General features: G+C 36.9%; 1 protein-coding gene across 5 annotated transcripts in view; it reads left to right on the plus strand.

The window, feature by feature from the left end:
• RPS6KA3 (ribosomal protein S6 kinase A3) overlaps positions 1–25,444 on the plus strand; it is a 110,939-nt gene that overhangs the window by 75,261 nt on the left and 10,234 nt on the right. For all 5 annotated transcript variants that reach the window (XM_053916987.2, XM_024569960.4, XM_053916989.2 and 2 more), the window contains 10 exons: positions 5,906–5,994; positions 6,193–6,257; positions 6,333–6,435; positions 8,289–8,413; positions 10,356–10,481; positions 14,077–14,166; positions 16,305–16,463; positions 18,232–18,393; positions 24,051–24,127; positions 24,650–24,767. In XM_053916987.2, the coding sequence (XP_053772962.1) occupies positions 5,906–5,994; positions 6,193–6,257; positions 6,333–6,435; positions 8,289–8,413; positions 10,356–10,481; positions 14,077–14,166; positions 16,305–16,463; positions 18,232–18,393; positions 24,051–24,127; positions 24,650–24,767 (1,114 nt within the window). The remainder of the gene's footprint in view (positions 1–5,905; positions 5,995–6,192; positions 6,258–6,332; positions 6,436–8,288; positions 8,414–10,355; positions 10,482–14,076; positions 14,167–16,304; positions 16,464–18,231; positions 18,394–24,050; positions 24,128–24,649; positions 24,768–25,444) is intronic.

Genomic DNA, 25,444 nt, shown 5'->3' on the forward strand with positions numbered 1-25,444 from the left:
TTTGTAATAGTCAAAAAGTGGAACTTGGATCGATTATTAACTGTAGAATGGATTGATAAATTACAATATATTCATACAATGGAATACAGCAGGGGTTGACAAACTACCTGTAAATATTTTAGGCTTTGCAGGCCACACAGTCTCTGTCACATATTTTTAATGTTTATCTTTTGTGTCCAATACTTCAAAAATGTAAAAACCATTCTTAGTTCAAAAGCCATGTAAAAACATACTGAGGCCTTTAACTCATAGGTATAGTGTGCCATATAGCAAAGAAAATGGACAAACCACACTTATGTGCAACAATTTGTGTAAATCTCATAAGAATGTTGAGCAAAGGCAGTTAGGGCACAAAAGAATGAATGCTATATGATTCTATTTATAAAGTTTTAAAAACAAACTAAAGCATAGATTTTAGGGTTCATATTTAGATCACAAAAGCCTGAGGCAAAATAGGGAAAGTGGTTACATTGGATGAGGGGTTCTAGCAATGTTAAATTTCTTGGTCAGATGACTCTTCACTTTGTGGTAAATCATTGAGCTTTGTATTTTGGGTTGGGCTCTTTTTTTTTGTACTTCATGTTTTTCTTCACAATAAAAAAGGTTAAAAAATGTTTGCTATATAAACGAATGTTCACTAAACCTTCATCACTCCATCTACTCTGGCCTTTTCAGCTAACAAACACTCTAGTGTTGAAAAAAAACCCCACTAGAGTTGTTTGGTGTTTTTTTTTTTTTTTTAATTTGGCTTTCCTTCCAAGTTTCTGCAATATCTTCCTGCATCCTTTCAACACAAAGGCTCTTTAAAGAGTAGTTTTTCTGTTACCATTTTTGGCTTCTTTTATTCAATAGTCTGTCATTCATTCCCACAACTCTATTGAAACTTCTCTCACTGTTGTGATCAGTGATCTGGTTGCTTAAACCAGTGGCAGATTGTTAGAAAGGTGACTATCATTTGTTCACACAGTTCATTCAACAGATGATTGAGGTGTTGCTACAGGTACTTAGGATGCAGTGTGAACAAGACTGACAAGATCTTTTGAGGTATCACAGAGCTTGCATTTTCCCAGTGGAGACAGGAATTAATATTTAAACAAATAAATATAATAATTTCAGATAGTAATAGGAGCAATAGGATAATAAGTCAGAGTACTCTTAAAGTATGAGGACAAAGCAGGAGCCATTTTTTTTTTACAAATATTTTTAAAAATTTTTTAGAGAGAGAAGGGAAGGAAAAAGAGGGAGAGAAACATTGATCAGTTGCCTCTCGCACACCTCCTAGGAACCTGGCCCACAACCCTGGCAAGTGCCCTGACTAGGAATCAAACTAGTGACCTTTTGGTTTGCAGGCCAGTACTCTAGCCACTGAGCCACACCAGCCAAGAGCAGGAGCCATTTTAGATGGAAGAGTTAAGAAAAATCTCTCTGAGGAGTATTTGATGCTGTTGGTCATTCCCTCTCCCCTTAGTTTTTTCTGTTCCTATTGGCTTCTCCTACCTCTCTAATCATTCCTCTTTTGGTCTCTTGCTTAACTATTCTTCTGTGCCTGCTCTTCTCTTTTTAATTATGAAAATGTTCAAATATAAATTTGCAAAAATAGAATAATACAGTGAGCACACATGTACCAGTTACCGAAATTCAATAGCCTTCAAAATTTTGCCACATTTGCTTAACTTATTTCTTTTTTCTAATTTACTGAAATATTTTCAGCATTCCAAACATGTCGTTTCTCGCTTTACTTTGCATCACTAAAAAGTACAGATTTTTTTTTACATAACCACGTCTAACAAAATTAGTAATAATGCTTAGATATTGTCCAGTACCAATCTTTAACCAGATTTTCCAGATTTTCTCCAAAACAGTGTTTAAAATATTTTTTATTTTGAAGAGAATGGAAGGGGGGAAGAAAGAGAGGGAGAGAAACATTGATGAGAGACAGAAACATTTATCAGTTGCCCTCTGCCATCTGCAAGTGCCCCAACAGAGACAGAGCCCACAAACCAGGCATGTGCCCTAACCAAGAATCGAACCGACAACCTTTTGGTTTGCAGGACGACACCCAACCAACTGAACCACGCTCACCAGGGCTAAAACAGTGTTTTTATTTTTTTTATTTTTTTAAGATTTTATTTATTTATTTTTAGAGAAAGAGGAAGGGAAGGAGAAAGAGAGGGAGAGAAACATCAGTGTGTGGTTGCCTCTCACATGCTCCCCACTAGTGATCTGGCCCACAACCCACGAGTGTGCCCTGATTGGGAATCAAACCAGTGACCCTTTGATTTGCAGGCCTGCGCTCAATCCACTGAGCTACACCAGCCAGGGCTAAAACAGTGTTTTTATAGTCCTAAATTAAGTCTGCACATCTCATTTGGTTGTATTTCTTAAGCTTCTGTTCATCTAGAATGATCTACCCCTTTTGTCCCCTGCCATTAGAAGAAACCAAGTCAGTCAATATAGAATTCTACTTTCTGAATTTATCTTGTGAAAAAATGAGACCACCTCTCAGTATGTGAAACAAAAAGCATAGAGCAGGTTCTGTTGCTTACTGTAGTAAGAGAGAGCAATGCTGGTCCAGTAGAGTCTCCCCAAGCAGAGCAGACCACTGTTCTTACATAGGGTTTTGGGGAAGGGTGGAGTTCAACAATTGGCCACTTTTCAGGGCCATAAGTGGGTTGACATCCTCTGTAAAGAGTGTGGTTACTTGGGTGGGACTGTTCATCAGTTGGCATTCAGATGTGGTTAGTGGAGGCAACCCGCTCTTGTTTGGCTAATTTTCACAGAGAACAGTTACTGATTGGTTGGTTTGCAAAACAAACAAAGAAAAACCAGCAGTAGCTATGTTCACCTAGGCAGGTTGTCTTTGCTCAATTGAATGGATTTAAAACCAGTTCTGGTGGCTCTAGTGTTACCATGGTTACACAACAATTAATCTTTTTCTAAGGCTGTGGAAATGTTTTTATTTACCTTGTTCCTTTGTCCTGTTTTTGGCTAAACTTTTTTGTCAAGATTATTTCCTAGCTAGTGGTGTTGCACCACATCAAGAGACTTACAACAGCTGGTTGTTTGACTTTAAGGGATGAGTTCCCGTATTTACAACTGATCCCTCCACTGTAAAGTTCTCTGTCAGGCTTTTATCTGTTGGCTTCATCCTTTGATAATCATTACTTGAAACAATTATTTTACCAGGGATTCAAAAATGGTGGTTTTCTATTAATATTATTCTTTTATTTATTAGCTGGTTTTTTCCCAATGAACTTTCCTTCATCGACTAGTTACCTTGAAGTGAGGCTCCAATAAAAAAGGCAGAATAAATGCTTAATTCTTTTCTTAATTATTTCCATTTGTCAGAGCCCTACTTAACTTTCAGTGGGGGTGGTGTCCAATTAGTTGGGTTTTTATGTTAGTTTTGACTCTTCTTTTTTTTACTATAATGAACTTGTGGGATTTAATAGTCAGTATGATTCAGCCAATTGCATTCATTATTTTTAATGCTCAAATTGTCCTTATTCTGATCACCATTTAAATGTCCTTGTTACCCAGTGTTTCATCTCTAATATGCTTTTCTTCCCTTCTGTGCTCACTTTACCTTAGTCTTTGCTATAACTACTCTCACTGTTTTAATTACTCCCAAATCACTCTTTCTTTCCTTAACTTACCATATACCAGACCTATATTTTCATTTACTTACCTCTCTAGCTCTCTCAAAACATGTGACGTGCATGACTTAATATTTTAACCTCTATTTGCTGTTCTTTCCTCTTGTATTCCCAATTAGTAGCATTTCCACACGGCCAGAAACCTGGGAATCATTTTTGATTCCTCTCTCTTGCATGTGCAGGTACTCACCAAATTTGCTCTCAGAAATATTTGTGTCCCAACCTTTCCTCTGCATTGAACTGCTTGCAGTTGAGAACCATGGTGATCTCCTACCCACACTATTGGGCCAAGCTCCGAAGTAGAATGCCTATTACCTACCAACACTTCCCACTCCAGATCTTTTTATACTATCCTTGAAGTTACCTTCTTGAAAATAAACCTGGTCATGTTAGTTCACTGTTTAAAGACCTCTGCTATATACCTATTACCTAACATGGCAGTGTTTCCCTAGATTTGTTCAACAGAACCCTAATTCTACAAGATGTTAATAGGTCCTCTCTAAGAAAGAGGTTCTGGAAACAAATGTTTAAGAAAAATACTGATTTTTTAATTTTTACTCTAGATGTTTCAGTCTTTTATATGCAAGGTATTTAATTCTATGTCTTCACCAGGGGGGTATAATAGTTAGCATTCCAAACTCATTGGATCATGAAAATATTTTTTTGTTGTTAACTGTCTAGAGGAATTAAGGTTGTTCAGTAGAATGTTGGAGAACCACTGAACAAACAAATAAATTCTCAACCTTTAAATTTCACTGAAGGCCTTTCACAATCTCTGGTGCTAAATTAGATATCCCCTATTGTTCCCTTAGCACTCTTTCTATATGTTCTTCTGAATTTGTCTTTTAAGCAGGATTATCTATATCCATCTTCCCTACTGACCATTGGGCGGGGGCTATTTTATCTTTGTATCCTCAGCATTAAGCAGTGCCTAGCACATAGTAGCTCCTTAACACCACACTGAATAATAAATGGATCTATTTCTGAAATGGAAATTTCTTTGCTAGCCATTTTCCCAGCTCTGTTATTATTTTTATACTTATAGGTTCATTGGTTTTCTTAATTTGTAGGTTGGAGAAAAGATTAAAATTATATATTAGAGCTGAAACAGACCTTCAAGCTCATCCAGGCCAGTGGTTTTCAGACTGTGTGACACAAACTCTTAGATATCCCACAGATCCCTTGCCCACCAGCTCCTCTTCCCTGCAAGACTATTAAAAGGAATGGGGGGGGGGAGTAAATATATGAAGCACATGTTGTTGTACCGGTTTTAAATGTTAGATTTTTAAAATTCCTTTTGAAAAAGGGTTCTAAGGCTACATTTTGAGAACCATTGATCTAATGTCCAATGCCTTTGCTTATGAAAAAATGGTAGCAGCCCCAAGGGGATCGGCTTTCACAGGGTCACAGATTTCTTAGTAAAAGAGCCAGAACTAAGGCTCAGATGATCTCATTCTTACAGTAGTGATTTTTGCAAAATTCTGAAAAATGAAAAAGTTCATTGGGATATTTAGGACTAAAATTATGTGTTCACACCAAAACCTATACAGAAATGTTCCTACCAGCTTTATTTGTAGTAGTCCAAAACTGGGCATGATCCAGATACCTTTTAATAGATAAATTAATGATCAAACTGTTGTACATTCATGCCATGGGATACTACTACTTAGCAATGAATGAGAACCAACTCTTGATACACATAATAACTTCAATAACTCTCAAGGGAATTCATGCTGAGTAAATAAAATGGTTACCTACTGTATGATTCCATTTACATTCTTCAAATGATAAAATTATAGAAATGGAGAATTAGCTTAGAGGTTGCCAGTAGTGTTAGGTATTGGGGAAGGAGGCAAGTGGAGTGTGGTTGTAAAGGGGCAGCATGATTGATCCTGCTGGTGATCACCTGTTCAGTGTCTTTACTGTGGTGATATATACAGAAACCTACACATGTGATGGAACTAAACACACATGTGCACACACACAATGCAATTAAATGGAGACATCTGAATGAGACCAGTGGATGGTATCAATGTCAATATCCTGGTTATGAAAGAGTACTATAGTTTCGTGATGTTACTTTTCGGGAAAACTGGGAAAAGAGTACACAGGATCTCTCTCTATTATTTATTACAACTGAGTATGAATCCACGACTATCTTAAAATAAAAAGTTTAACTTAAAAAATTAAAAAATAAAATACAGATACCTCCAAAAATAAAATGTTATTTATGTGGATTTATTATTTAGAGCTAAACTTGGGATGCCACAGTTTCTGAGTCCTGAAGCCCAGAGTCTTTTACGAATGCTTTTCAAACGAAATCCTGCAAACAGATTAGGTAAAATTTTTATTTTGTTTCCTTTGTGTGTTTATTGATATTTGTTTTTTTCCCCAAGGATGGGGGGGTGGATATTTGTTTTTGTTGTGGGATTATGAACTATTAGGACAAATATTAAGAGCGAAGACGAAATAAACAGTATATATGCCTCCTTGAAATAAAATTACCATTTAATCAAAACTGGTTAATTTTTGATAGGTGCAGGACCAGATGGAGTTGAAGAAATTAAAAGACATTCATTTTTCTCAACAATAGATTGGAATGTAAGTACAGAATCAAAATTTGCTTGAATTTTTTAATAATTAACACATGTCTAAGTCTCTCTTTTTTTCTTTCAGAAATTATACAGAAGAGAAATCCATCCACCTTTTAAACCTGCAACTGGCAGGCCTGAAGATACATTCTATTTTGATCCTGAGTTTACTGCAAAAACTCCCAAAGGTAAGAAGAAAACATGAAAGCCCAAACATAAGACAATGAATTTTCCTCATTCAATCAGAAAATCTTTTCCAGTTTAATTCTTTATGCTATCCTCATATCTCCCTTTCATACCCTATTCCTGCCACAATAACTAGATAATTAGTAAATCCTGTATAGCATTTTATAGCAGTTAAGATCCATGTTAAATCTTTTAGCATAATATATTGTACCTTAATGATACTATTTATGTGTTATTTAGTTTGGGTAAATAAACAGAAACTAGATGTTTTTACATGAAATACTCCAGTATAAATTGTTCTCTTTAAGACTTTAATATTACGTGGTATTCTGGAAGTACTTACAAAGCTTAAATCCCAAACATAACTTTATGTGAGGATCGATAACTTCAAAATAAATCATATCCTGTATCATGGTTTATCCTAAAATTGCATAAACAGTGACTATTACAGAGAAGTAACCTTTGAAATGATAGCCTGTATTTCATTAATTAGTATATGTATGTATATTATATAGTGGTGTGTTTTATACTCTAATACGCTCTCATTTAGGTGTACCAGACCCCAGATTTATCAACAAGCAAATAAATAAAAAGTGTACTTACGTATATTTGCTATAAAGCATTCCAGCCAGAATCTTCAGAGTCTATATTGAGCACCGATAGGTGTTTATTATTTTTATAAAATAACCTTAGAAATTTGGATTAATATATGAACAGAATTTTAGCAAATACATGGACAGTGTGATAGGCATAGAATTGATGATATGTGGTGATGTTTTACTTTGCTTTCTCAATACAGTTTGTCCTTGTAGAGGAAGAATCTCAGAATAGAGCAGTTCTATATGTATTCTGCTTAGATAGGTTCTCTTAGCAGAAGTCTTCAGTATCATACTGTCACATTGATTTAAAGTTTACTAAATATATACTGCTGAGCATATCAAGCTGATGTTCAAAAAGAGCTTTATATGCAGTTGATGTTTAAGTAGATTTACATATTTGTTTTTTGCTTGCCCTTAGCATTTAGGGAATGTTTATAGATACTAGTGTGCCTAGTTGTATGTTTATATTTATGAATAACACATATTTATTGTTTGCCTTTAAAATGAACATTAACTATATTATAAAAGTATTTTTCTGTTTTGTTAATGTCAATAGATCCCAATAAATAATTTGAATAACAATACATGTCATATCATGAATATATTTTAAGGACTACATACCATAATTGTCCTGGAAATTACTTTTGATCCTTAAATACATATATAATAGTTTTAACTAGTAGTGTAGATTTTTAGATTCTGACATTATGTACTGGGACCACTGAACTAAATTCATTTCTCCTAAATTATCTGTAGATCAACCTTGTTAGGTTACCATTTAGGTTTGCACCATCCAATATAGTAGCCAGTAGCCACATGAGACTATTTAAATTTAAATTAATTAAAATTAAAAATTTTGTTTGTCCATTGCACTAACCACATTTCAGATGCTCAGTAGCTGTATGTGGCTAGTGGCTACCATATTATATTAGCACAGAAAAAGGAAATTTTCATCACTGCAGGAAATTCTGTGGGACAGTGCTAATTTAGGATAGCATTAACCCAATAATCCATTGATTTGTTATATTCTTAAATGAATTAGCTGTTTTCTGGGCTCTGAGGGACTGGGATATTAGGGTTGTGGCAGTAAACCATCAGGACAGCCCTGATACAGTGCCTCACTGAGTTATCCTATAAGTACTAGGTGTGTGAGAGTAGAATTCCAGAAAAAGGATGAAAGGTTGTAATATGGACAATTCTTCTCTTAATTACCTTTCAAGGTTATTACCTTCTTAGTAATTGATTATTCTTTTCAGATTCACCTGGCATTCCACCTAGTGCTAATGCACATCAGCTTTTTCGAGGGTTTAGTTTTGTTGCTATTACCTCAGATGATGAAAGTCAAGCTATGCAGACAGTTGGTGTGCATTCAATTGTTCAGGTGAGTGAATGTCTAAGTAATTTTAAATTGGAAATGTTGTAAGATATAGTTCACTGTATGAATCATTACTTTAGGTTTGATCTGCTGACTTAAGTGGGCAGCTTAAAATACATTTTATATCATTGATGTTACTTTTAGAAATTTCTTTCACATGCCTTTGAAAAGGTTGCATATGACAGAATCCCATATACCTATGTGACTTGAAAGTGGAAATTCTAAGAGAAGTAAAATAAATATCACCATCTTGTCTCTCCCCTCTCCTGTGCCTCAAAATGTGTATCGGGCCTAGTCTCTTTCAGCCTCTGCCTCTTGTCAAGTCAGCTCTGATGAACTGAGGTCTGTCTCCTGGTTCCCTGATGCCTTCAAAGAGGGGTCAGCAGTCTTTTTCTGTAAAGGGCTGATGATAAAACATTTGAGCCTTTGTAGACTATATGATCTTTGTTGCGGCTACTCAGCTCTGCCACTGCAGCACAAAAGCAGCCATAGACAATACAAAGATGAATGAGCATGGCTGTGTGCCAGGAAGACTTTCTTTAGAAAAACTGGTAGTGAACCAGATTTGGCCCACAGGCCATATTTTGCCAACCTCTGCCATAAGAAACATAAATAAAAAGGAACTTAAATCTTAAGTTTGCCAAGTTTTGTGTCCTTGTTCTTTTGGAGCCCCCATTGTCATTAGGCAGAAATGGTTATGGGTGCTGCCTTAGGGTGCCTCTTACCTCATTATGCCATCTGTTTATCCGAGTTGGAGAAAAATGAGGTAAAAGCCACAGAAGCAGGTTCCTAGGTGTGTGTTGGTGTTTGTTACAGGAGACCAGACTAGTAAATTAAATGTTATTAAAGAGAACTAGTACAAAACATTAGATTTATTTCTTCTGATCCTAGTATCATGGAAAGACAAATCTAACTTACCTGCCTAATCATAGAGGGAATTGTTTTGAGGGTGTAGTTAGTGCTTGAATTTCCTTGATAATTAAGTTGATTTCACTCTAAAGTTTTTTTCGTAAGCCAATCATCTTGCTTTCTTCACTTTCTAGAAAACCAATTTAAACACTGGTTTTTGAACAGTTTATGTTGAAATAGTCTGTCCCTTTTACTATGACAACCATGTGATGTATTGCAAGTTTTAAAGTCATAACTTCTATACCGAACATAGAAATTGCAAACATATATTCTGTAGAACTCAAGTTTTAACCTATATGAAGCTATAGGCATGGGGGAGTGTCTTATCAGTATAGCCCAGGGCAGCACAACTTCCCTCAGCCTGTTATGGAACCAGCAATTTGCTGTTCATCATCCTCTATGTTATTTGTCCTTAACCCAGGGTTAATGGCTTCTCTAGAAGAAGTTGTATTGAAGCTATGACTTGAGGGTGGAGAAAGGAAGGCATGGCTCCTACCAGTGGTCCAAAATGTTGATAATAGGTATCACCTTAAAATACATTATTTAATCCTCACCATTACCCTCTGAGAAAATCCAAGTTCAAGGTTATATAACCGACAAGTGGTACATCTGAGACAAGAATCCAGATGTTCTAGTTCTGAATCCTGCTAAATATTTTCTTCTCTACCAGAGGTTTCAAACTTCTCCCTATTTGTAGAGGTACTTCAAAGATCTATGGCCTTCTGGGGAGTAGAATAGGGCTCAGTCACAGGCGACGCTGTCGACCCTTATCAAGCAGGTCTGCGTTTTCTGTTGTACATATTTAATTTTTTCATTTTAATGTAAGCTTTTTTAAAGGGCATATTTCATGCTCTACATTTTATTGTAGACACTTCTAAAATATGCAGTATAGAATAAATGATTTAAAGATTGATTTTTTATTTTTACTGATATTCATTTATACTTAATATCAACAATGCATCTTGAGTAACATATTCCCCTATTATGAAATGTACCAAAGTCATTACAGAACTCTATCAACTTTTAATTGTGTTTGTAGCAGTTGCACAGGAACAGTATTCAGTTTACTGATGGATATGAAGTAAAAGAAGATATTGGAGTTGGCTCCTACTCTGTTTGCAAGAGATGTATACATAAAGCCACAAACATGGAGTTTGCAGTGAAGGTAAATGTTTTTAGATATAAAATGCAACTTTATGCCCTGGCTGGTGTGGCTCAGTGGATTGAGCGCCGGCCTGTGAACCAAAGGGTCGCCAGTTAGATTCCCAATCAGGGCACATGCCTGGGTTTCGGGCCAGGTTGGGCCTCCAGGAGGGGGTGTGCAAGAGGCAACTACACATTGATGTTTCTCTCCCTCTCTTTCTCCTTCCCTTCCCCTCTCTCTAAAAATAAATAAATAAAAATTTTTAAATGCAACTTTAACAGTTTTTATTCATGGTAAATGTGTCTTTTGTTATAAAAAGTTACAGTTAATTTGAATATCTGGCTAGTGATCATCAGGGAACCATGGATTCCCCTGTGAGCTAAAGGGAAGGTAGTGCACATCCAGTTTGCTCAGGACAGCACGAGTTTGCACCTGACCTGATTTTTTTGTGGCACCCCTGTTACTCTCAAAAGCCTCCCATTTTATGGTCAAGGTGTCAAGGAATTCCTCAAAATCCGTACCAAATTTTGTATGTTTACATTTTTCTAGCAAAAAAGTGATTCAGCCCTGGCTAGTGTGGCTCAGTGGATTGAGCGCCAGCCTGCGAATGGGATGGTCACCGGTTTGATTCCCAGTCAGGGCACATGCCTGAGTTGTGGGCCCGGTCCCCAGTGGGGAGTGTACGAGGGAAAACCACACGCTGATGTTTCTCTCCCTCTTTCTCCTTCCCTTCCCCTCTCTCTAAAAATGAAAAAATAAAATATTTTTAAAAAGTGATTCACACTTTCTTCACGTTTAAAAGGATATGTAAGCCAATAAAAAAATAAGAACCACTGTCATAAAATTTATTATCATTAATTGTCTTAATTTTATCAGGTATTTAAGACCGTAAGATTTTTCTAAGCCAAAACCAAGACACATAGCTCTATGATAAAGTTTGAGTTGCAAACCTTTAGTTATATGTGAACAGATATGATATTCAAGTCTCTGCCTTTTTCACTTCTTGGAATGGTAGCCCATTCTCTCCCATCACAGGCAATTCAAGTAATATCTAAAGCTTTCAACTGACCTGCAACCTTAGAACTAGTCTGTAAGTATGGGTAGCTTGTGTTTAGTTCATGGGAGAGAAGCATTAATTATGATTACTTCCATGGATCCATCTATTTATCTAGATATATAGTGTGATTTCATATATAAAAGTAAAAATGAATGTGTTATATATGTATAGCAAATATCTGGGAAGACATACAAAAAATTGTTCTTAGTATTCTAAACATGGACCTAATTGCTCTAAACATGGATCTAATTGCTTTAAAAAGTCATCAGTGTCCATAACTTTCTGTAAGTTCTTTTTTTAAAAGATTTTATTCATTCATTCATGTATTTATTTATTTATTTATCTTAGAGATGGGTAAGGGAGGGAGAAAGAGAGGAAGAGAAACATCAATGTGTGGTTGCCTCTCTTGCGCCACCTACTGGGGACCTGGCCCGCAACTCAGGCATGTGCCCTAGACGGGGATGGAACCAGCGACCCTTTGATTTGCAGGCCGGCAGTCAGTCCACTGAGCTACACCAGCCAGGGCAACTTTCTGTCAATTCTAAGGACAAACCGGAAATACATTTTAATTTGTTCTTATACTGGTCGCTCATAGTGAAATCTGGGGTACTTAGAAATTTTCAAATTGCTTACATGAAAGGAGAGAAGGCGAATTATGCACTTGGTAGGCAGTTTAAGGATGTATCTTGCCTCCATAAACACATCAGAAAAAGGAAAAATTGTCCAGGAGCTACCGAAACCGTGACAATATCTTGAAGCTATTTGTGGATTCTTGTGACTTAAATTAGATTCATAAAACTTATCCTACCAGAACTTGATTTGTGCTGAAATGACTACAAATGTAAGATCCACAAGCACAAGTATGGATTTAACGTAGGCTGGGCTCAAATTAGCAGATCAGAAAGGATGTTCCAAAAATAACACTTCCAGTGTGTTCCAATTTTCAAAGTACTAGCCCCAGATCATATCCTGTGAATTAGCATGTCTATTCCATATACCTTTCCTCTTAATCACCCATTTGCCTAATTCCACACTATCATTTACAGTTGATTACAGCAGACACCCATATGTTTGTCTTCCCTGTTTTCCAGATGCAAAACTACTTTATAGCTAATTCCATTTTTAGACAGCAGATTTTGCTCATGTTAAGATTTTCAAGCTAGGTTGCTGGAGCATTTGGGTATTGCATACGTTAATTACTAAGCTATTTTATTTATTTTTAATTGAATTTATTGGGGTGACATTGTTTAATAAAATTGTAGAGGTTTCAGGGGCACGATTCTATAATACATCATTGGTATATTGTTACTAAGCTCTTTTAAAATTGAAAATATGAAGGTCACAAAATTTATTTCCAACTACCTTTAAATTTTTTTTATGTATTGATTTTAGAGAGAGAGGAAGTGAGAAAAAGAAACATCAATTTTTTGTTCCATTTATTTATGCATTCATTGGTTGATTCTTGTATGTTCCTTGACCAAAGAGTGAACCCACAACTTTGGCTTATCAGGACAGTGCTCTAACCAACTGAGCTGCTCTCCAGGGTCCAACTACCTTTTGGATGAAATAAAAGCAAACCTTATTTAAATACAGTATTACTTTAGCAGATTAAAACATTAAGAGAAGTACTTTTAAGAAGCAATTGACATAAGCCCTGGCTTGTGTCGCTCAGTGGATTGAGTGCTGTCCTGCAAACCAAGAGGTTGCCGGTTCAATTCCCAGTCTGGGCACATGCCTGGGTTGCAGGCCAGGTCCCCAGTAGGGGCGCTCAAGAGACAACCACACATTGGTGTTTCTCTTCCTCTCTTTCTTCCTCCCTTCCCCTATCTCTAAAAATAAATAAAATCTTTTTTAAAAAAAGAACAGCAGCTGACATAAGAGGGTTGGAAAGCTACATTAGTATTTTAAAGAGCTTTATTATAATAATTAAACTTAATTCTAGCCTAGTAAAATTCTAGGTGCGGTTTTCTGCTTAGCTTTCTGCCTAGCTTCAAAAACTAAGCTTGTTCTACTTAACTGTTAATTAATTTTTATAAGTAGCTTACAACTAATGGGATATTCCATTGAAGCATTTTATTAAAGGAAGTTAAGTTAATTCAATAAACAGATGGTAGCGGGAGTGTTTTATATATCTCTTTGTATATATATATGTATTGCTCTTAATTATCTGTATTGACAAGGCTTAGAAGTTGACTGAGTTCCCAGAAGTTTACAATGTTTAAGGATGAAAGAAAGCTGTTAACCACATTCTTGGTACCTTTTCCTGAGGCTTTTGAGCTTTTAGTAAGTCCTGAACTTCACTACAAACTTAAACTGGAGAGACCTGGTAGGAATGTGACTCATGGCATAGAATTTACTTTGCAGCCTTGACATCTACAGCAGGACTGGCTTTTGAATTTTGATTAGACAGTCTGGCCAGGTACTTGAATAAAACTGGTTCATAAATGACTTATAAGTACATTGTTTCCATAAGATGCTACACAAGGTCTATACCTGTAAATGCTTAAGGTTTATAAATGTACAGTTCATGAGATTTTGTGATTAATATTTGACTTTTAGATTATTGATAAAAGCAAGAGAGACCCAACCGAAGAAATTGAAATTCTTCTTCGTTATGGACAGCATCCAAACATTATTACTCTAAAGGATGTAAGTAGATTCTTTAATATAGACATTTGAATCAGTTGTCTAATTTGCATCTGGGATGTTTTCAAATATCATGTGGTAGACAAAGAACTGAATATAGTAAGTAAAAAAATAGATTGGAGGATAACACAAATAGCATAATTTCAGATACAAAGAAAAATATGTTTCTATAGTTAATTTTTCTACTTTTGCTATAAGAAGAAAAGTATTGACATTATTACTTTTAATATCTGCATTCACTGGAAAATTTGGGTATTAATTAATATTCAGGAACAACTAATCTCACAGTCTATGGACTCCCCAACTGTCTTTCACAATACTGCCAGGGAGAGCTGCACTCATATCTAACTGTGTCACTTCCCTGCCTGTAGTTCATACCCCTCATCACCTTTGGTCCCTGCCTTCCTTCATGAATAGTACTTTTCTCACACACCCTATGCTCTAGCCATGCTCCAGTATGTATAAATTTTTGAACGTGCCTCATTTCCTCATGCTGCTCTGTCTTTGACTTTATGGTTCCCTCAGTTGAGAACACCATTTCCTTTCTTTACCTGGCTAACTACTGCACATCTAAGACTTTGCTAATGCATTACTTCCCCCCAGGAAGCCTGCCTTGCCCATCACCATCCCGAGGACAAGTAAGGTACCCTTTCCCTACTACCTTTGACTTTTATAATAACAGAGCTCTTGGCAAAGGGTGTGAAACCCCCAAGCAGCACTGAGTCCTCTCTTGCTGATGGTGGTCACGTAGACTCACAGGCCATTTGTGGTTGTTGTATACCAGGTGTCACGTGGCCAGCTGAGCCAAAGTATTTCTTAAGAACCTTTCACCTTTAAGATTTTGGGAATTCCAAAGTTTACCCTCCCTCTCCTTCTGAACCAAAACTCCAGTTTCCTCAGATTAATTTATCACTGCTCATTGTTACAAGGGAAATGTTAGTTCAGTACCATTAGAATGTGAAGCTCTTCAACCTAAGTGACTTTTTAGTTAATATAACCTCCAAGAATCCAACCAATGAATTAAAAAGGAAATGTAGAAAAAACTTTCTCTCATCCTTGCCTTAGAAACTCCCTAAGTTGTTGTCATTTTTCACATCTTTGCTCCTTCCCTCATTTCAAATTCCAAAGTCTCTAAAATTTTTCCCAGTTTTATTACAGTATCTCCAATAGTTTTAAAATTGTTATGTCTATGTCTCTTTTCTCCCTGCTGAAATAAAAACTTTTGCCCTGGCTGGTATGGCTCAGTGGATCGAGTGCAGGCCTGCGAACCAAAGGGTCACTGGTTCTATTCCCTGTCAGGGCACATGCCTGGGTTGCAGGCTAGGTCCCCAATAGGGGGCATGTGAGAGGCAACCACACACTGATGTATCTCTCCCTCTCTCCTTCCCCTCTCTCTAAAAATAAACAAATAAATAAAATCTTTTTTAAAATTTCAGGGCAAGTACCTTGTTTTTTCCATATTTGGGGCCCTGGTACATGGTACCTCTTTTGAAGCTAAATAAAGGTGTGCAGTAACTCTGGTGAAGAGGGAATAGAAGGGACTAAAATTTAATAAAGGGGTTATTTCAGTTCAGGATTGCCTGGAATATAAATCCAAAATTACAGTGAGCTCTTTCTGCAGTAGGAGTCATCTAGTGTGCTTCCAGGTGATTGGATGGAATTTCTCTTTGCTACTTAATCTTCCTACTTAATTCTTGCCACAACTTGACCTTCAGTTTAACCAAAACCAGAATAATTCATTGTACTATGTATATAAATATGGAATTTCTGCAATTGAACAAGTTCCAGGAAAATCACAGGAGTATGTCTTTGTACTAGTCCCTGCCCTCAGCAGAAGATAGAAAGATCAAGAGGAACAAACGTTAACTGCAAGAGTTTAGTGCCTCTTTATATACAATGCCCATAGTTTCACAGGAAGAAATTACAGGTCATTTTTCTGACATTCAATCTCATTAATTCCTATTTTAATATTTCTACATGTTTAAAACTGCAAGATTTATATCCTCCATTGGTTGTGATAAGTAAAATTTTCCTTGAGTATAAAGTAAGTTTTAATTTCTCTTTAATATGCAAAACTTTGTTCTGAACACATGTAAAAGCTTCAAATAATTTTTTTTCCATTTTTGTGTTGAATTTTATAGGTATATGATGATGGAAAGTATGTGTATGTAGTGACAGAACTTATGAAAGGGGGCGAATTGCTGGATAAAATCCTTAGACAGAAATTTTTCTCTGAACGAGAGGCCAGCGCTGTCCTGTTTACTATAACCAAAACTGTTGAATATCTTCATGCACAAGGGGTAAGTCTTTTTAACATTTTATATATATATAAATATTGTAAATATATATAAGTATATGTACATGTATACACACATACGTACACACACAAATACCCTTTTTCTTATCTTCATGTTTGAGCTAACAGTACAAAGGTAGAAGGAGTTAACTTTATGCACATAATGGAAAATAACTGCTATTAGCTCAATTATCCTACTATTCTTCCTCTACGTAAACATCTGACGTTATGCTTTCAGTGCTACTTTGAAACCCTAGCTTGTTTATATAAAATTCTTATGCTTCCAAGAAAAAAAGGGGTGAGATCTTCTGACCTGGAAGACACAGCATTGTTTTTGCTAGGCCACTCTGTACTCTTGAGAAATGGGCCCATTTAAACTTTAGAAACAGAACCACAGAATCATGGGTTGTATTCACTTGTAAGAGGAAGTTCTTCAAATGGATGAGGCCAGATAGTCACCTGGCTTCTGGCTGGTGGATGCTCTCCTCATTTCTTCCTGCAAGTTATTAGTAAATAGTTTTAAAAAATCATGTTTGTAAAAGAAGGGAAATCTGAGAGGGAACAAGGGCAAAAGGAGAAAATGCAGGGGGGTGGGGGAGGAAAGGAAAACAGCAGAGGTGAAGAGGAATGAGAAACAAGAAAAAAATAGATTACTTCTTAAGGAGTTTATTTTCAATACTTATTCTTATTTTGTTTGTCTTTGCCCCTAGAAGTTAACAAATGGACTTTTTTGATTTAATTCTAGAGCTTCTTGACTTCTAGCTGGTCAAGAGTCACCCAGTACTGTACCCAGAAATTAGTCAACTCAGTGTTTATGACTTTGCAGTTATCTAAGTCTTCTATGTTCTTTTCTCAGTGTTTCCACAGTAATAAGTTATTAAAATGGTCTGGAGAAGTCACGTTCAGGATGTTAGGAACTAAAACTGAGGTGACTGATCAGAATATAGACTCAGAATTTGATGATGGAAGAAACACATAAGTCTAATAAGGAGTGTCAGAGAGGCTTATGATAAAAGAAGTATTCAAGTAGGTGATTAAAGGAGAAACATAATACAAAACTCTAAAGGAATGGTATCTTTGTGTGTGTGTGACATTGTTGCATGGACATCAAATAGGCATTACATAAAGTCTGGATATTTTTTTTCCTTTTTGCTCCTAAATCCCATGCCTGATCCATTGAGCCTGCCAGTATAAGTTTGTTGTGTACATCCGTTGTACTTGTTGTTCCCTCTACTTAGAATGACTGTCCCCCACTGTTCTGGCTTGTTCATTCTGTTCTAAAGGTCTTAGATCAGATGTTACCTCCTCTAGAGACCTTCTCTGACATCCCTAGTTGTGCACCATCTCTCAACTGTTTATTCTCTGACACCCCACTACCTTGTAAGCTCCTAGCATGCAAAGGCAAGGATCTTACAGGTCTTGCTCACCATAGTATCTGCAGCTCCTTATGTAATGTAGGCACTCAATAAATACTTGTCTAATGAATGAATAACCTGGAGACAGATATTTTGCTATTTGCATATCTCCTTAACCTACTTACTCAGTTGGGTAAAGAGGGGGAAGGTAAATACTATTCTTTCTTCCTCCTCTCTTTGCTCCAGTTCTGTGTTAAGAGTTTTATATTTGCATTGTCAGTGTTTTATGATGTTGGGATACTTTAAAGGTCAGCACTCATTATCTAGTTAAGTGCATTGCCTGACAGTTTTGAATAAAGTATTTTCTATAATGGAAATGTATTGTAAATGTACCTCTTTACTTTGTATTTCATTTAGGTGGTTCACAGAGACTTGAAACCTAGCAATATTCTTTATGTGGATGAATCTGGCAATCCAGAATCTATTCGAATTTGTGATTTTGGCTTTGCCAAGCAGCTCAGAGCAGAAAATGGCCTTCTCATGACGCCTTGTTATACTGCAAATTTTGTTGCACCAGAGGTAATTATGAAATAGTTTCCTTGCAGTATTTCAGTATATTTAAAAATTCATTTGTGGTGTTTAATATAGAATAATTAATAGTTGTTTAACTGAAGACTTACTGAATAAATAATTAAAATAGCAGCCCTTTTTCTTCTGTTAATAATGTAGTTCATTCTGTCATCAGTCCACTACTACCTGTAATCCTTTTCCTGCCCTGACTTGTGTCTTTCCGCATAATGAGACATCTATAGCTGTCTATTATCACTAACAATATTGTGCATGTCGGTGCATGGAATTAAATGGAAACAAGCTTATTCTCCACCTTCCCTAATATCCCTCTAACTTAAGATAGTGGTTTTGTCACTATCTTCCTATATCTCCAAGGCTAGAACATCATAGTCTCTTCTTGTCTTTAGCTACATAATTAGTAACTATCTCTGTTATCCCCCCAAAGCAGTACAGGGTTCTTCTGTTCACAGAACTGCTATCCTAGCCCCCGTTTCCATCACCTCACCCCAGATGACTGCCTAGGTGCACATTGCTCCCTCTTGTCATTCTGCAGTCCTTCCACATGAGAGCTGCAAACCTACTGAAGTCTTCTTTAAACACTGCTTTGATCACATTGCTTCTTTTCTTAAGAAATTGCAGTTTCCTGTTGTAGTAAATCTAAAATCCACTGCTTTGCCCTGAAGATTTCTTACTTTTTATCACTATGTGAAAAAATATAACTAGGAACAAGATATTAAAAAATAATAGTAAACCTTGATATAGGACTTACATGGCAGGCTCATATGCTGATTTCATCTTCACAACATGTAGTTTACATACAATAATTCATTCTCATTATAACTGTATGAGGTGAGTACTTTTATTAGCGTTTTATAGGAAACCAGGTACACAGAGAGAGGTTATGTCATTTGCCCGAGGTCAGATCCAGATCTGAGCCCACGCCAACTGACTGCAAAGTCTGTGCTTTTACCACGCACTGATATTTCACAGAAACAGTAATAGTTGGTAATGTTAGAATAGTTGGATTATAGAGTTGAATTTCCCTCTTTTTTCAAACTTTTTCCAACTATTTTTCAAACTTTTTGTAATTTTGGTACTTTTTCTTTTTTAAAATTAGTCATTTGGCAAATTGATTTTCTTTTTTGTTTGTTTAGGTTTTCTTGGGTTTTGTTTTTGTTTTATTTTCTTTTTTCTATTACCATTTAGTCCCCTTATACCTCCCAATCCCCCACAGTCCCCACACTGTTGTCCATGTCCATGAGTCCTTTTCCCTTTTTGCTCAATTCTTCCAGCTCCTACCCTCCCCCCCAGTTGTCACCTGCTCTCTATCTGTGAGTCTGTCTCCGTTTTGCCTGTTAGTTCAGTTTGTTCATTAGATTCCACATATGAGTAAAATCACATGGGATTTGTCTTTCTCTGATTGACTTATTTCACTTAGCATGATGTTCTCCAGGTCCATCCATACTGTCACAAAGGGTAAAATTTTCTTCTTTTTTATGGCCAAGTACTTTTCCGTTGTGTAAATGTTCCATAGTTGTTTTATCTACTTTCTATTGATGGACACGGGTTGCTTCCATATCTTAGCAATTGTAAATAACGCTGCAATGAATGTGTTCTTTCGAATTAGTGTTATGTGTTCCTTTGGATGTATTCCCAGAAGTGGGATCACTGGGTCAAAAGGCAGGTCCATTTTGAATTTTTTTCAGATATCTCCATACTGCTTTCCACAGTGGTTGCATAAAATATTGTAATCATCACCTGAGGATATGCTTATGATTTTTAGAGAGAGGAAGGAGAAGAGGGAGAGATGTCAATGTGAGAGAAAAACATCAATTGCCTCCGTATGTGCCCTGACCGGGGGTTGAACCCCAATTAAACCCACAACCTAGGTATGTGCCCTGACCAGGACACATATAACCTGCACCCATTCAGTGTATGGGACAATGCTCCAACCAACTGAGCCACATGGCCTGGGAAGATATAAAATATTTTTATAAGACTAATGCATCTGTGCTACTGATGCTAGTAGAACTGATAAGGAACATAGTTTTTTGCTTATTTATTCCCATATCCATAGCCTCTGACACACATTGGTGCCACTTAATCCAGCCATCTCATTTTTCCTTGTGAATATTTCTTACTTCATGCAAGTAATCTGCTTCTAGAAATCACCGTGTAGCTGTTATGCCTTGGTCCATTGGAATGTTCTTTGCTTCAAAGCCTACCTCCAGATTCATCTTCAGGATATCCATGATTAAACTCTCCTTAGACTTGATCTTTTAATTTTCTGTCTCCTATTCTCCATTTAGCCATCCAAGTCCAAACTTTTACATCTTCCTGAAATCCTCCCTATCTATTTTTTTTTACATCCAGTCTGTCACCAAATCCTTTCCATTTTGTTTTGTAAATATTTTAGACCCTTTTCCCCTTACCCTATATATTGTCTCTACTAGTGCAGGTCCTGAGAGCCTTTCACTTAGTTTCCTACAAATTGCTTCCTATCGGGTGGCCCTGTCTCCACTCTGTCTTCTTGCCAGCATTTGCTCTATACCTTGAGTTATGAGACACATCTACTTCTTTTATTTTCCTGTTAAATGCTTCAGTGACATCTGATTGCCTATAGAAAAAAGTCTAAATTCCTTAACAACGTGTATAAAAAAGCCCTTTGGTTTCTCTAGTATCTCCTACCTGGAGGTCTGGCCATGCAAAACTCTTGCTGACTACTCCTATGCTCTGCTCTCTTGCTTTTGCCCTCCCTCACCTCCTCCCTTTGCCTCCTGAATTCTTACTTATAGGAACAGTACGAACTGGCTGCCCTCTAGCTTTCCTTCTTTCCTCATATCACAAATGAATTGCTTCCTCATCATTATACCCATAGCACTTTAGACATAATTTTATGAGACTTAACATGTTCCCTTGTTAAGTGCGTATACAGGGTGGGGCAAAAGTAGGTTTACAGTTATGAGTATGCAAAACATAGTTTATTTTTATGTTGTTATTTATTAATCAATGTATTATTTTCCATAAAAACAGCTGTAAACCTACTTTTACCTCTCTCCTGTATATTTATTTCCCCTGCCAGATTCTGATTTTCTTAAGGAAACCAGAGTTGTTTAGTATTTCTCACAGTTCATGCCTGGTTATAGTTGGTGATTAGTAAATGCTTGAGTGAATCAAATTATATATATAAAAGTACAGTTTTACACTACATCATTTGTACCATTATATGCATTCTTGTTTTTAATATATTTATTGATTATGCTATTACAGTTGTCCCATTTCCCCCCCCACTCCACTCCATCCTGCCCACCCCCCTTCCTCCCACATTCCCCCCCTATAGTTCATGTCCATAGGTCATACTTATAAGTTCTTTGGCTTCTACATTTCCTACACTATTTTTACCCTCCCCCTGTCTATTTTCCACCTATCATCTATGCTACTTATTCTCTGTACCTTTACCCCCCTCTCCCCCTCCCACTCCCTTATTGACAACCCTCATGTTCTAGTTGTTTGCCTAGTTTGCTCTTGTTTTTGTTTTATGTGTGGCCGTTAATAACTGTGAGTTTGCTGTCATTTTTACTGTTCCTATTTTTGATCTTCTTTTTCTTAGGTAACTCCCTTTAACATTTCATATAATAAGGGCTTGGTGATGATGAACTTCTTTAACTTGACCTTATCTGAGAAGCACTTTATCTTCCCTTCCATTCTAAGTGATAGCTTTGCTGGATACAGTAATCTTGGATGTAGGTCCTTGCGTTTAATCTTGGGTAATGTAATTATGATGTGCCTTGGTGTGTTCCTCCTTGGGTCCAGCTTCTTTGGGACTCTCTGAGCTTCCTGGACTTCCCGGAAGTCTATTTCCTTTGCCAGATTAGGGAAGTTCTCCTTCATTATTTGTTCAAATAAGTTTTCAATTTTTTGTTCTTCCTCTTCTCCTTCTGGCGTCCCTATAATTTGGATGTTGGAACGTTTCAAGGTGTCCTGGAGGTTCCTAAGCCTCTCCTCATTTTTCCAAGTTCTTGTTTCTTCATTCTTTTCTGGTTGGATGTTTGTTTCTTCCTTCTGGTCCACACCATTGATTTGAGTCCCAGTTTCCTTCTCATCACTATTGGTTCCCTGTACATTTTCCTTTGTTTCTCTTAGCATAGGCTTCATTTTTTCATCTGTTTTTCGAATAGATTTAACCAAGTCTGTGAGCATATTGATAACCAGTGCTTTGAACTGTGCATCTGATAGGTTGGCTATCTCTTCCTCGCTTAGTTGTATTTTTTCTGGAGCTTTGAAGTGTTCTGTCATTTGGGGCTTTTTTTTTTTTTTTTTTTTTTTTTTGTCTTGGCGCGTCTGTTACTTTATGGGGCGGAGCCTTAGGTGTTCACCAGGGTGGGGTTGCGCTGGTCCCTACGCTGCGACGCTCTACGTGGGGGAGGGGCCGAGTGGGAGCAATGGCGCCCGCCTCACTCTCCTCCAGCTTTCAATCTTTCACTCTGCTACCCACAATCAAACTGGGTCACTCTGGTGCTGGTTCCCGAGTAAGACGGGCTGTGCACACTCTAGGCCCCTGTGGGTCTCTCCAACGACCTGTCCTGTGAGGCTGGGAGTCTCTCCTGCTGCCGCCCCAACCCCCACGGGCGTTTTCAATCAGAGGTTTGAGGCTTTATTTCCTCCATGCTGGAGTCCTGGGTTGTGGGGTCTGCTTCGCTCCCCGCAGTTCGTCCGGTTTATCTGTGGGCGAATGTGGTGCCGCGGGGTGCTACCTGCTGCTCTGCCTGCCCCACTCTCCGCCACTCTGAGTCCGGCCCTCTGGGTTTATCTGTGCAAATGTGGGGCCGCAGGGTCTGCTAGTGCTCAGACTGCCTGCGCCATTTGTCCCACACTCTGCCAGTCTCAGTCCCGCCACAGCCACGCGAGTCCTCTCCACCCCGGTGCCCGTCTCCGCCCCTCCTACCAGTCTGGATGAATGATTATTTTCTGTTTCCTTGGTGTTGGTCCCCCTTGTTGTTCGATTCTCTGTCAGTTCTGGTTGTGCGAGGAGGCGCAGTGTGTCTACCTACGCTGCCATCTTGGTTCTCTCAACATTCTTAAAAGTATCATTTTATGTAACCATTTCTGCAGCCCCATATGAAATACACGTTCATTTATCAATAAATAGGAAGTTTACCTTCAATTTATTTTATAGTCCTTTATGTGCCAAGGAAGCATTCAATAAATGTTAATTCAAATACCAAAATTTATATATATATGAATTGTTAGAAGGTTCTAGAATAGGATTAATATATTATCTTTTTTAAATAATTTTAAATTTTTTTTTTAATTTTACTTATTCAATTTAGAGGGGAAGAGAGGGAGAGAAACATCAGTGTGTGGTTGCCTCTTGCACACCCCCTACTGGAGACCTGGCCCACAGCCCAGGGATGTGCCCTGACTGGAGATCGAATCAGCGACCCTTTGGTTCACAGGCCTGCATTCAGTCCACTGAGCCACACCATCCAGGGCTATATTATCTTTTTTATTGTATTTTTTCCAATATATTGTTTTGTTTGTTAACCATCTTCCGTAGAGTGTTTTCTTACATGCATTGACTTAGGAGATATAATTCCATTCCCACAACCTATGTAAATCTATATGATAAACAGTGGTGTGTTAATACTAATTTTTACATTTTCTAGGTTTTGAAACGACAAGGTTATGATGCTGCTTGTGATATATGGAGTCTTGGTGTCCTCCTCTATACAATGCTTACAGGGTAAGCGTATACTTATATGTTGCAAGCATTTATTTCTCAATGTTTTGTTTATATTATTTAGGTGTATTTTATAATCTTTGTTATAATATCTTTCTTTTCATGCTTCTCATTTTCTAATAATACATCATGTGTATGCATACATACACTACTTTTATAGCTGTATCATTACTAATTTTCTATAATGTACTATTTATTAGTGTCTTGAAGTCCTAAGTTGATTTTTCTGTACGTTTTTTTCACTCTTGTTATGTCATAAACATGCACTATTTTAAATATTTTATTTTGTAATGTTTCATATCTTAAAGTATTTATATTTTTGTATATTAAGTCTAATTAGTATTTCATAACATACCTTGACCTGGTGCTTTATGGAACTTCACGTTGTTGATAGTTTTCACTTTAATAAGGTATTATATTAATTGAATCACTCAGAGTAGTTTTTGGACACTGCAAGTAAATAGAAAGATTACCAACCAACAAAGAAATTTTATTCATTGATATTTTAATTTTATTATAAATTAGTTACACTCCATTTGCAAATGGCCCTGATGATACACCAGAGGAAATATTGGCACGTATTGGCAGCGGAAAATTCTCACTCAGTGGTGGTTACTGGAATTCTGTTTCAGATACAGCTAAGGTAATTTTTCATAATCCTTGTTGAGAATAAATAATATCAGCTAGAAACTTGGTCATAAAGTAGTATTTTGAAGTGATGTTACCAAATAACTTGAACTCAAACATGGACCAATTATTTTCTTTCCCAAAGGCATTGGTTTGGCTTTGATATCTATACATGCTTTAGATGTATACATCCTTTAGATGTATAGATAACATATTTATCATGAGGAACATAATAAATAATTATAGTAGTAGTTTTCATGATTTGTATGTCTACGCTGTGCTTCTTGCTGCACTTCACCTAAATTATCCATTTAATCCTCTTAACAACCCTGTGAAATAGGTGATAATATCCCCATTTCACAGAAGGAAACCAAGACCCAGAATTTTAGTGTGAACTTGTCCATCATTACACCCCCGGTACATGTGGGTACTTCAAGCTAAACAGCTCATTCCAAAGCCCCCGATCCATAGAATAACTGTACCATGTTCTACTTTTGGTCCATATTATAAAGAAGGGTTTTATCTTTTTCACCATAAACAGTAGTATAGTTAGAGTGTCAGCTTGAAATCCATTTGAAAAGCCTTTCTCACTGGAAGATCTGCCATCCCCCGAATGGCCCTGACTTGCTTTCTACCTCAACTCTAGTTTCACTCTTATTTATTGAAAATTCTCTTTTTTCCACTTCAATGTAA

The sequence above is a fragment of the Desmodus rotundus genome, chromosome X (genome assembly GCF_022682495.2).
Source record: "Desmodus rotundus isolate HL8 chromosome X, HLdesRot8A.1, whole genome shotgun sequence".
NCBI lineage: Eukaryota > Metazoa > Chordata > Mammalia > Chiroptera > Phyllostomidae > Desmodus > Desmodus rotundus.